The sequence below is a fragment of the Martes martes genome (genome assembly GCF_963455335.1).
Source record: "Martes martes genome assembly, chromosome: 1".
Lineage (NCBI taxonomy): Eukaryota > Metazoa > Chordata > Mammalia > Carnivora > Mustelidae > Martes > Martes martes.
In genome coordinates, this window is record NC_137888.1 from 9,854,954 (window position 1) to 9,867,879 (window position 12,926).

The 12,926-nt window shown below is 47.1% G+C and overlaps 1 protein-coding gene across 1 annotated transcript in view; it reads left to right on the forward strand.

Moving 5' to 3' along the window:
* Positions 1–6,174: 6,174 nt before the first annotated feature.
* RUNX1 (RUNX family transcription factor 1) overlaps positions 6,175–12,926 on the forward strand; it is a 246,307-nt gene continuing 239,555 nt past the window's right edge. The window contains exons 1-3 of the mRNA XM_080807548.1: positions 6,175–6,363; positions 6,459–6,492; positions 6,578–6,694. Coding sequence (XP_080663674.1) covers positions 6,637–6,694 — 58 coding nt within the window. The 5' untranslated portion in view covers positions 6,175–6,363; positions 6,459–6,492; positions 6,578–6,636. The remainder of the gene's footprint in view (positions 6,364–6,458; positions 6,493–6,577; positions 6,695–12,926) is intronic.

Below are 12,926 nucleotides of genomic sequence, written 5' to 3' on the forward strand. Positions count from 1 at the left end.
CATTTGCATGATGGGTATAGAGAAAATTCATGAGCCCTGTCAGGGAGTGGTAGAAACCCAGATGTAGATTCATATAGCTGGGGGGATGGAAAAAGGGCTCTTAGTCCAAGGTTTTGGAGTGAAGTTAAAGCGACATGCATTCATACGTATGTAAATACCTCTGACCATTATCAGATAAAAGAAGGGTAGAGAAAGGAGGCCCCAATCGTGGAACCACTGTGGTTTTGAAAGGAAAAGGAATTGACAAAGGGAAATGATGTATTTCTGTTTAAAGACAAGGGCACTAAAAGAAGAGGTTAAAGATCACCTACACAACTCAGTCAAGTGTGTGTTTCCTGAGCATCTTTTCATTGAAAAGGATACTCATGGAGCCCTAAGAGACAATTTCAGGCTTGTCGACACCCATGAGGTTGATTTTCTGAAACCCCCTTATGTCTGTTAAACAACCACTCTGAGTTTGAGGAAATTCCCAAGTCCCAGTTCATACCATAAGGCCCACGTGGCCAGAAACTCAGACCCTTGAGTCTCCATTTTCCATATAAATCTGAGAATTGTCAATGGGTGATAGTAAAATTTTTAAAAGCACAGAGAAACAAACTAATATGAATACTTCCATAATAATCAAAGGCCACCAAACTCTCATATATCCTGCAAGCCAAGACCACTGTCCTCTGATGACAGAAACCTAAATGAACTCTCACCCATCTTAGGCCCACAGGAATCCTTTAGTTCCACTAAAGCTTGCCATTCCTCCAAATTTTCTTATCCTGGAAGGAATATCGTCTCAGATGTAAGTCCTGTGTGGGGAACAGTATCTTCAATTATATGTATGCATATATATATCGTCAATATATTCTGAGTCCCAGTAAGGATGTTACGGGACTAGCCCCCGAGGCAGAGGGACTTGGCTCTGGTAACTATAGTGTAGTTCCAGTGGTGTGGCACATGGTAATATCTCTTCTTTCTCTCTCTGCTTTGAGTAAACTGAAAACTTGGGGAGAAGATGGAATCAGAACCAGAAGGCGGGGAAGGTCTTCCTTCCCGCTCTCCACCCAGAAAGGCAGCCGGCTGCTGAGCTGGCAAAGGAGGGGCGTGGAATTTAAAGAAGAGGAAATTAAAATACACACCTACAGTTTTAAGTGCAATATTTTGTTTTCTCAGGACAGTTCATGTTTTCTTTTAATTTTGACATTTTGAGGTTCTGTAAGAATCTGCAGCTTGCGTCGGTAGGGCTGAATAATATTCTTCCAAAAGAACATTTAATTTGAAAATTAAGTGATGAATACTAAAGATTTCTCCAGCCTTGACTGTGTAGGCTCTCTTCAACTTGTTCTTACCCAGACCTCTTGCCTGGGTCCTGACGTCATGTGTTTGTGATACTCAGCAAGCCCAAGTATTAAAATTCACCTATTGCTCGTTTCCATATAGAAGCATCAACCACGGGTCTCTTTTTAATTCCATTCAAAACCACTTTGCATAGTCCAAAAATTATTGATCTTCACAATACACCAGTGAAAAAGGTCGTATTATACTTCAGTTGGTAAGGAGTTATGCGGAAGCTCGTTAATTTGCCTACTACCAGGAAAATGAGTAGCCATTACAAGAATAGTCCAAAGTCCCCAAAGCAGGTGAAGCCAGGTGCTTCCATCACACTGGGGACACTCATTATTTGCCACCTAAACTGAATTATTGAGTCTTACGTTATCTAACCAATGTAAATTCCGGCTTCTCCAACTCAGAGTAAATTTAGTTGCTTCATTTCCTTTAGCTTTCCCTGCCTGGATCCCATGCTAAAATTAGCCTCAAGGTTGGAGGAACAGGCTGGAAAGTTCAGTACCAACCCAGAATGTTTTCCATCATTTGACCAAACCTCGAATGCTGAACATTTCTAACATTCAAAGAGGGTTTGTTTCAGTTTTCCAGTTTTACCCTCCTGGTTTCAAATGGCACCAGAAGCTGAAGAGCCAAAATTATGTAAGGAGAAACCATTCCAAACAAGATTCCCGGCCCAGGGCAGACCTGAAAGGATCCAGATGCATTTGAACGAGGTAGCCAAACTCCTGAACGGCTGTGTAAGTGGGTCCTCTGGGCTCTGGTTTGGCCGATCCAAGTGAGGACAACGTAAGGCTGGGTCCCTCCTTTTGGAACAAAGCACAGGATATGATATCTGCCAGGGTGACGGCTGCAGAGCAGAAGCAGGTCTCCCGCGGAGAGGACAGCCCACGAGGGACAACGGAGGTCACCTGCAACGCTGCCCTGTGAACATGTGGTGTGCGTCAGGAAGAACTCACAGGATTGATGTGTTTCCAAAATGCAAACTAGTGCAAACTCAGCGTTTGAGGCCCCGGGAGGGGGAAAAAGCCTTCTGTTTATATCCGTGTGGCCACTAGCTTGGTAGATGGAACACACAGAAATCTCTCCACATTGTGTATCAAACCTCAACTTGTAAACTTGACCCAAACCCAGCACTTAAGAGGGGAGGTCTGAGTGACAATCTGAGAAAGCTCTATCTTGGAGGACATGAGCTGCCCTTCTTGTGGGTTTCTGCTGTCTAGAAACATCTAGGGTTCACAAAATTGTGTCAAGGCAACAAGGTAGAAACATTAGACTTTTTGGAAAGCTCTAAGGAAAACACAGATCTCAAATACTGTAGAAAATGATCATCCCATGTTGTTTACCAAATCCCCTACCTGTGCTGGGCTTCCTCAGGGCCACCCTTTCCAAGTGCTGATGTGTGCAGGAATCACTTGGGGACAGTTCTCAGTATGCCTGGAACACAGCCCAAGATTCTGAGCCCTCACAAGTTCCCAGAGGATGTCAATGCTGCTGACCCACAGGCCACCCTTCAGGTAGTGAAGTAGCTTATTTTACACTCTTATATTGGAAACGATGGTCATTAAACAGGTTTTCACGTCATTAGACAGCTTTGAGTAGATGAGTTGACCGGTTTCATTGATGGATTTCAATACCTGTCTTTTTTTTTTTTTTTTTAAAGTTCTATCTCTCCACAGAGCCACACATCTTCCTCTAGGCAAAGTTAAGAAATACATCCTGCAAGTCCTGTCTGGCCGTACAATAAAGTCTTATGGGGACTTAAATTTGAATTTTACTTTTACTAGGCAGAGGGAGAGACTTGAGCCTAAGATAGCCGTGCCTCATTGTGGACGCCATTGTGAGGGGCCAGGAAAGACGTTCTGGAACAGCTGAGCCTGCAGAGCCCTCCAGTTATTTCAACCTGCTGGGTTTGCCAAGGGCAGGCTGTATTCATTTCACGAAGCTCTGACATCCATGTCTTAGTTTCAAATGCATCGCCGAGGTGATCGTCAGCATGGCATAGAAGTTTCTGGATAACATCTCTGTTGGAACACAAAGACTGAGAAAAGAATGAAAATGCATTCTACAGAGAGATAAGTTAGCAGCATTGTCTTCTTGGAATTTTAGACTTCCTCCTTTCTTTGAGGTCCTTCTTTGCCTCTCCTTTCTGGTCAGAGAATCTGCCTTACAATTAACACGCTCAGAGACAGTGCACAGTATCATGCAATGCAAAAGCCTAAGAGAGAATGTTTTGATGGAGTTGGACTGCTCAAGGAAGTTTATACATTAATTACAGGGTTTTGCAACTGTACATCTTTCCACCTTTGGTGGTATTTTTATAGAAGCATTAAAAATGACACCTGAACATATCAGCCCCCCAACAGTGGCACGTAGAAGCAATAGCCAGTTTGAGCAACGTTGAAAACTGCCATCCAATGACTTGGCAAAGCCACAGTCGGTCGTAGCCTCTTGGGTACAACTCCCAAGCCAGGAGCCCAGGGTCTGAGTCATTTGCAGGAAGTAGGTCACAGGGTGTAGGTCAACACACAAACTTAAAGAATCCTCAACAGTTCTAGCTAAGATAGGATTGACTATTCCTCTAGGCAACTCACTGACAACATATGCGTCTTTTTGTCTTGGGCTCCTAGGGAAGTGATAAGGTCAAGTTCACCAGCTGCCAGCTGAGTCTGTGCTTATTGTCATGACTTGGAGGATGCCAGAAAACTCCCAACTGTTGCCTCACCAAGCTGTAAGGTTTTGCTATGGCTGGTGTGGCTGATAACCCAGAGGAAGGCAGAGCAGCCCAGCATGCAGGCCTTCCACTCTGCCCCCTGGTGCCCCGTTGGAACTCCGGCCCCCACAATCACGAATGATGACAGCATAAGGTGAGACTTTAGCAAACCCCAGCCTTATGGTCATCTCTCAACGTGACCTGTCCTACGAAGACTCTGCCGGGAAAGATATCTCTTCAGCTCTAGTGAGGCCCGCAGAGAGAAGCCAAGAATGCGGGCAGTCAGCTGACACATCCAGAGCCTCCTTTCAAGCATCTGGACACCTAAGGTTGAAGGCATCTGGGGAGTTTCTAAAATGAAATATCAGGATTTATCTGTGTCGCCAGTTGAATTGCTAAGTCATTAATAAGTCTGAGCCGGCTCTGAGGTGGCAGCTGCATGTTACGGCATTCGGCTCGTCAGAGCCTTCCAGGGAGTTTACGTACAGAGGAGAGAAAAGAGCCTGACGTGGGGTCAGACCCAGACTTGAGTTCATCAGGGAGCACAGGGACATAGGCTTAATTATCTTCACGAGGGATTTGCCCTGAGAAGCAATAGGAAATATCACTGTGTTTGGATAGGAATAAATATCATAAAAGAAATACATACATTATTATTCTTTTACTAACCTCACACCAGTCTAGGAGAAAGCAGCCTCTTGAGTTTCAATTCCTGCCTTAGTCAAAACAGGAGTAAGTAAAAATCATGTCTTTTCCTTTTAGAAGACCTGTGCCATTTGCCCTTAAGCACATTATTGCTGTGGGTCTGGGCGAAACCGAGTGGATGAGGGGGAATCCGAGGGCGTCTTGTGACAGCACAGGCGCTCGAACGATTCTGCCGGTTCTTCCCGTGCAGCTGGGAATCCAGGGCTGGCATTTGAGACTCACCACCTCAGTTGCTCTGGACCATGTACACGGAAACGCGATGTGTACACCGGGCCATGGTGGATGTATGTGGAGGATGGCAAAGTTAGTAAAAAAATAAATGAGGGAAGGAGAGTTTTTCTTTGTCTTGGAACTGCACAAAGCACACTATTTTATTTGTTAGCACTTAAAGGCAATGAGCAGGAGAGAGAAATAAGTATGTGTGCCCACATGTAAAACCTCCCTGTTTTTAGCACCTCCAAACAGGTGTGTCTTCTCCCAAAGGTGGAGGATGAGCTACAGGATATTCTTGGGTCAGCCGCATGAGAAGGGGCTTGCTCTGGGGAAGCATCTCTTCTGGTTCCTCCATCTGCTGTGAAGTCTTCTTAACTCACTCCAAGTGTAGGTACGGTAGAGCTAGACGGAGTTTACCTCCAGGTCCGAATTAGCCTCTCGATGCCTCTTGAAGTAGAGAGAGGCAAGGCACTGAACTTTCACAGGTGAAAATAAAAAATAAACAGGGGCAGGTTAGCCACTGCCTTGGCTCAAAATACAGGATCTCTCTTTTCTTTGTTTGCCTTCAGACTCCTAATTTCAGTGTGTGCGTAAGACACAACTCTGATTTCGTCTCTTTACTAAAAAGATGTTCATTTAGGAGGAATAAAACCCCGTAATTTTGCTTTTATTACAGCAGTCTTTCCATCACAAAATTAAAATGCTTCCCCTTTTTCTTGGCTTTACCATATCAGCAAGTTGCTAGACCCTTCAAGGGGTCAGAGTCTCCACAAAGCATTTCCTTTTATTTTGTTTTTCTTTTTATAGTTTCACTTAGGCTGTTACAGTCTTTACCATGGGCTGGATTCTCCTGAGCGGATGCCCAGCGTCTTAAGTGATGGGATCCACATCCTGTCTGAGCAGAAGCCTGATGCCAGGGTTGAATTACTATTGAATAAGCAGCAATGAAATTGTTATCAAAATAATCAGTAGTTCCAAAAACCACAAATAACAACAACAGGACCCAAGTTGTCCTCAATCAGCAAAGACCATCGATATAATAAGAGACTGAGTCACTTTTCTCTACAATCCCTCTCTTGCAAACTCTCCTCGGCTATTTTCTTGCACAGCCTGGGGGAGGGCAGGTGGGGGGAAGGAAGGGCATTGCTCAGAAAGTTAAAAAAAAAAAAAAATTGACATCACTTAAGTCACATGATTGGCAAGAACCAATTAAGATGGGCTGTGGAAAGGGGAACAGTTAAATTTGTAATTTGGGTTGTGTGAAAACTTCTTTGGGCCTCATAAACAACCACAGAACCACAAGTTGGGTAGGCTGGCAGTGTCAGAAGACTGCGCCCGGCATAGTGGTCAGCAAGCAGGACGAATCACACTGACTGCAAACCACAGGGTTTCGCAGAGTGGTGAGCATCACCAACCCACAGCCAAGACGCCGCTTTCTTTTTTTTTTTTTTTTTTTTTTAAATCTTGAACAATTTGAATATTTGTTTTCACAAAGGTACATTTTTCAGAGGACTCAGGGAGCCCCAGAGGTACGGGGGGGAAAAACAGAGATGCAGGGAGCCATGCTGGGGCGTGAGGTGACAACAGTGACCTTTCTTGATTTTCACTCCAAAGGTGAAAGAAATCATTGAATCCCCCGCCTTCAGAAGAGGGTGCATTTTCAGGAGGAAGCGATGGCTTCAGACAGCATATTTGAGTCATTTCCTTCATACCCACAGTGCTTCATGAGAGGTGAGTACGCTCTGGTCTTTTGATTCCTACTTTTGCTCAGTTTGGCAGATAACGAAATGGCAGCGCTATTGTAACCCGCTGCACGTAGCTCGGGCCGATTCCCCGTCTGTTTTGTGGAAAGAATTCAAACTCGGGCGTATGATTACAAGGCTATTGGATTACTTATTCATCAGATGGCAGCTCTTCAGAAATGTTTTAATAAATACTTAGCTAAGCTGTTGAAGTGTTCGGTCGGTGTGTGAGAACTTTGTCAAGTGCAAGTAAGTTGGGCTGCTCCTGATTAAGGTCAGAGAGATTAGAAAACTGGTGAGAAGCTCCCTGGGTTTTCTTTTCTGCTCCTTTGCCTGCGAGGACTGTGGCCGAGGGTCCTGAGCTCAGCACGTCCTGGGACCCATGGGGCAGCCGGCCCTGGGGTTTAGCATGGGCCGGAGGCGGAGGCCGGGCTCCCAGACACACGTTAGACCAGCCTGGGGACTTTAGGGGCAAAGTGGCAGGCAGCTCAGTTGTCCTCTAAAGGCAGAGAGTACAGGAGACAGGAGGATTTGACTGGGTAAAAAATACCCGTGATGGGGCCTCGCTGTGCACTGAGGCAGCCAGTGTCTTTCAAGGCAGGAAAAAAAAAAAAAATTGCGAGTTGTCATGTACAGAGGTCTCTCTTGCAAAGAGCAATGAAGAAGTTTCCTAAGCCCAGAGTTGTCACAGCTCTGGGTCTTCAGATCCCGCGCTTCCATTTTGTAGGAACAGCCAGTGTGGAAAACCTGTCTGCAGTTTTGCAATCGGCCTCTTGAAAAATGTGCAAAGCTGTAGCCGGAGTTACAGCTAGGAGGGTGTGAGTATGTGTGTGCATGTGCCGTTTGTGTATCTCTGGTGGGAAAAGAGGGCTATGCTTAAACAAACAAAAATAATAACATAAGAATGTCACGAAGGCATGGCCCTGTGTCGGGGCACGCACTCTGACCAACGCCTGCGAAATGTGGCTTGATGGTTTGGCAGAGCCGGCGTGGAGTGGGACGGGACGGGGGAATAATTAATTTTCTGGCTACAGACACTCGCGCGCACCCAAATAGTATCTGTGACTCATTATTTATGCATACAGCCAAATGAGCAAGGGAATGCACAGAGCTGCCAGCCACTTTGTCACAACAAATGCTCTTGTGAATGTTGCAGAGCCTCTGTGCTTCCGGGTCCCTGAAATTTAAAAACTTGACAAAGCTCTGTGTGTGTGTGTGTGTGTGTGCGCGCGCGCGCGCGCGCGCGCGTGCGCTGGTGTGTATGGGGGTAGGATTTCAGGAGAGAGGAAGAAAGCAAGTCATTAACTGATTCAAAGCTTCAAATTAGAGGGTTTGCAAGTGCTTCTTTCCTGGCAGCTGAGGACATTTTAGTGAAGTTGAATCATGCGATGGGCGTGAGTCACTGTCCTCGCAGCAGCGCCCGGGCTCCCGTGGCAGAGAGGCTGGCCGCTGGTGAGAAGCTGTGAACCGCTCCCGGCTGCATTTCCTCTAGGCCACGAACAAGCAAAGGAAGCAATAGTTGCAGAATAACAGGCAGAAAGATCTTCCCGCCTTTGCTCGGCTTTCGATATTCTCTGAGCCATTATTGTTTCCCGGCTGATCCTCTCAGGAAGGCGGGTTCAGGAAACCGGAAAACATTCCACTGGGCAATAGATTGGATTGTGTGTGTCATGCGGGGCTGCCTTCGAAGTGGTCCTTACAGGCCAGACGGTGGGAATGGTGGAAGGACTTGGGGACCTGTTCAACTGCCAGGAGCCAGAACAGGGGCAGGCCCTGACACAGAGCCACAGGGCCTGGGCTCACAGAGGTCACCAGGCCACCCCGGTTAGGAACCAGGGGCATGCTGCTTTCAGGGAAGTGTTGTGGAGATAGCCCTGACACCCAAATCAAGGCTCAGAAGGCCTAATGAAAAAAGGCCTTGTTCACGCCTTGGTCTCGGGAAAAGGAACTCAGGGGATTTATAATCTCTACCTTAAAAAATATCATACGGAGATTTCATTTCAAGTGAAATCTTGGCAATTTCCCAGTTGATTTTATCATGGTGGCCCTCCAAGGTGAGGGTGGCCCTCCAAGGTGAGGGTTGACCCTGTCCGCGTTAGCCATCCACACTCTCTGGCGTCAGAGAGGTGGCAAAATGTCATTGCCTTTGGTGCCATCTGGGCCCTGCCTGAGAGCGTGCGCTAGAAGGGTTGTGTCTGTTCCCCTCCAACAGATGGTTTCCTTTCAGGGTTCTAACTCCATGCCCGTAGACCGGCCATTAGCCACGTTCAGCCCCATGGTCACTTCTTGCTTCGCATAATTTATGGTGAGAGTTCCCTTCCCCGCTGCAGCGAGGACCTGCAGGGGGAAATGGCGTCTTGTTTTCTTCCTGGGATGTACTTTATCAGTCCGTGCAATCCTCACAGAAGGAAGCCCATAACTCATTTTGGGCAAAGTACACATATGAAACGTGGTGGAGAGAGTGAGCTGTGGGACCAAGGATGGCCGGGTTCCCTTGTTGGTGAGAGGCAAGCAAGGGTCTGAAAGAGGGCATGCAAAGTGACTGTGGTCTACCGCAGAGAGCACCATGCTCTTCCCACCCCACCGGGCCAAGCGCTCATTTCATTTGCCTCGGGGACGAGGGAAGACGTGATTAAAATTGCCTGGCATGAACACGCGTGGTCGGCAATGCGACAGCCTTGCAGAACCCCAACGCGCGTTCTCTCGTGTGGTGCAGGTTGCCAGCCCAAAGCGCGGCGGTAAGTGTGGAAAGGAAAAGCGGTGGCACAGACGTACTTTTGCAAAATCCCTCAGGTAGCCTCGTTCTTAGAAGTGGCTTAGTGGTCTATGCAAAGCCTGACTGCTAATATGCCTCTGAGTTCCTAGAACCACAGGTAGAAATCTCAGCGAGGCTGACTCACTACTGTCTTCTTGGAGGCGGCTTTCAAAGGGAATGGCAGAATATGAGCCTGATGTATGAGGTGCGCACCTCTGGACTCTCAAGGGTCCAGATCACAGAGAGCCGTAGATGAAACTGCACATGCATAGTAGGCAATGTGTGAAATTGGTGTGGTTCTTCTAGGGCTACTGTAACAAAGTACCCCAGACCGGGTGACTTAAACATCAGAATGCCTGACCTTCCGATGCTAGAGGCCAGAAGTCTCATGGAGAATCCTGGTGGAGCTTTATTTGTTGAAGGCTTCGAGGTGTGAGGAGGACTGGTTTCTTCTGAGCCTCTCTTCTTGGCTTCTGGATGGTGGGCTTCTCCCTGGGTCTTCATGTGGTCTCCCTCTGTACTTGTCTGTGTCCCGGTGTCCCCTTCTTATAAGGACACCAGACGTATGGCATGAGGACCCACCCTAATGATCTCACTTAATAGCCATCACCTCTGTAAAAAAAAAAAAAAAAAACAAACAAACAAACAAAAAAGCACCCATCTCCAACTACAGTCACATTCTGAGGTACTAGGAGTTAGGACTTCAACACAGGAATTTTGGAGGGGACACGGTTCAGCCCAAGACGTGCATCTTAACAGATCTGACTCCCTCTGGCCCATAAGAAAACTCTGCCTTTCTTTGGGGGCTCTCCGGGATGCTGAAGAATCAGACCCCAGGTCCCTCGGTGCAAAATAGAGCCTTGCATCTTGAAACTGCCCACACATTTTGAAACCGAGAAAAAAAAAAAAGAAGGCGCTAAAAACCCATCTAAACTCATAATCCTACCCTTCGCCATGTTGTTGCTTTGCATGCTAACAAACCTTTGAAAATGACAAAGAATTTCTGAAATGTTTAAGTTTTAAAAGAGAAGAGAGCCATCCCCAAAAGAACCCACGCCTTGGTTCTACTCCCTCCAGCGGGATTGTATCTATATTTCAGATTCTTCCAAGACACGCGCCAGCAGTGGGGGTGGGGAGTGGCAGGCCACCAGAGGCCCCACACCTGCTCACACACCAAGGGCAGGCCCCTGAGAGACCAGTAGCAGAAACCTGTGCAGAAAGGGCTGCTGATCCAGGAGCTAACCAGCAAGAAGCCTTGAGTTTCTTTTGGAAAGAAACTAGCAGCCAGGAGATTCTATTGTTCCCTTGAAATAGACCTGAAATGTATGCTCAGAAAAGACCTGCCCCTTTACTGCAAAAGCAAGGTTGGGTCTGATGTTGGGTCTGGGCAGAGGAAGGTTCCAAGGCTGCCCCACACGGAGATTTTATTAGAGCAACCAGGGCTTGGCTGGGTGTCGATGTAGAGGAGAGAACCTGGGGAGTTATGGGAACAAACAGCACTGGAGGAAGGAGGAAACAGGGAGAAGGGGGTGAACGTGGGGTGTGCACAGACTGCCCAGTGATGATGGGCTTCTCTTTTCCATTTTTCCGACTTTAGCCAGCCAGCTTCTCTAGTGAGCCTCGGTTTCCTAGTCTATAAAATGTGGACAGTGGTACCTCTTGTGACAGTCACTGTGTGGCCTGAATTAAGTCACCTGGGTCAAGTGCTCAGCACAATCACAGGAACGGGCCAGAAATATTAGTTGGCTATCCATGTTCGGTTATCTCAGGTGACACTTTGGGAAAGAAGAGGTTCCAGAGTCCTAGAGGAGGCTCCGTGGAGAAGGTGATGCAGGAGTTAGAGAAGGGGCGGAGGGTGGGAGCCCAGAGGTAAAGGAAGGTCTCAGTGGGGGGGACAGCCGTAGATCCTGGGCAAAGGTCAAGTGGCAGGAACCCCAGTGGGCTGTGGGAGGTGTTAAGTAAGTCGTCCTGATGGCCTTTTTTATCCGCCCCCCCACCCCCGCCATCGGCTTGTCACCCTTGCTTTACTTAGAAGTACCCACAAGAGAACCAAAGAAGAGCCTGGGCCCTTTATACAATTCGACTGAACAAGCGTAGCTTTGAAGTATTGAGGCCAATCGGGCCATGTTGCAACATCAATTTTGACACGTTTCTCCTCTTTGAGTGTACTGGTGCAGCTTTCTTTTCCTCAAGTCTTTCTTAGTGAAAAAGCCCTTTCTCCCTTGAACTCCATGCAAGTCCTCCAGACCTCTGAGAGGCTGCCTATTTCCGTGCTTCTCACGGCATTTCTGATCATGTACTTTATCAAAGCCCAGAAATGCTGGCGCCTGGGCTGTTCGCTGGTTGGGGGAGGGAGCAGAGGCCTGCACAGGAAGCTTGAGCTCATTTTCAGTTTTTCAGGTAGCTTCCTAGTGACCCAGATGAGTCATTAAATGTGTCTGTGTCTCATTCGAGTTCTACAAAAGGGGCTGGTGATGTTCTCAATGCGCCTGCCTCTGAGTTACAGAGTTCCTGTTTGAAATCTTTGAACACGTCAGAGAGCTACCGTGGAGCACATCACACATTTCTTAGCTTCACAACATGAAGGGACTTTTAATATTATTATTATTATTTTACTTCCTGATAAGAAAGGTCATCCTACCATTTTTACACACTTGAAGCGTTCTCCCACATTCACTCAAAAAATTTTTTCTTTCTAATTCCCACTCTTTAGAGAATTCTCTAGAAGCTTCTCTGGTACCAGAGCAGAGAGTATAATCTGCAATACATGTTCCCTGTAGTTCTGGTTCCTTAAGTTCCCCCATCCCTCCTACTCGGTGCCACCAATCCCCGCCGTTAAGCCTTTTTTGCTGAGTAAAATAAGCCTTAGGCAATATGTCTTTCTTGGCCTGTAACCCTTCCCCGCCAAAAGATGTCATAACTATGATGGCCCAGAGTGGTGGAAAGGGAGCATTTCCTTTAAGAGCTTTGTAAACCCTGAACATAATGAGGGAGTGCTTTAGGAGAATTATGGGTGGTTCATGGTACACAAAACAGAACTCAAAAACCTCAAGTAACCTTTTGCATGTTGGAAAAGTCTGCTTGGTCACTCCTCTGGATTGCCGCCTTCCCCTCGTTGTCAGAGAGACACACTCTCATACTCTCAGCTTTGTGAATCTCTCACTCTCCCTTCTTCCATGCTAATCTCCTGATAATATGGAATGATGCCCCAGAAGGGAGAGAGGAGCTAACATAGAGAAATAAACCATGGATCCAAAAGATGATTGCAATAATGCATTTTACCACAGGGACATAAAAAAGTGTAAAGCTCCTGCTAGGGTTTATCAGTGAGAGTTTTGTTAGGAAAATCTGACTCTAGTGGCTTGAACAGCCGGGTATTGGCCTGTCTCCTGAGGCAGCCAGTTCAGAAGTGCAGCCCCATGGCCCCTCAGATCTGTCCAGGCAGGAGGGAGTTGCCAAACCCTTC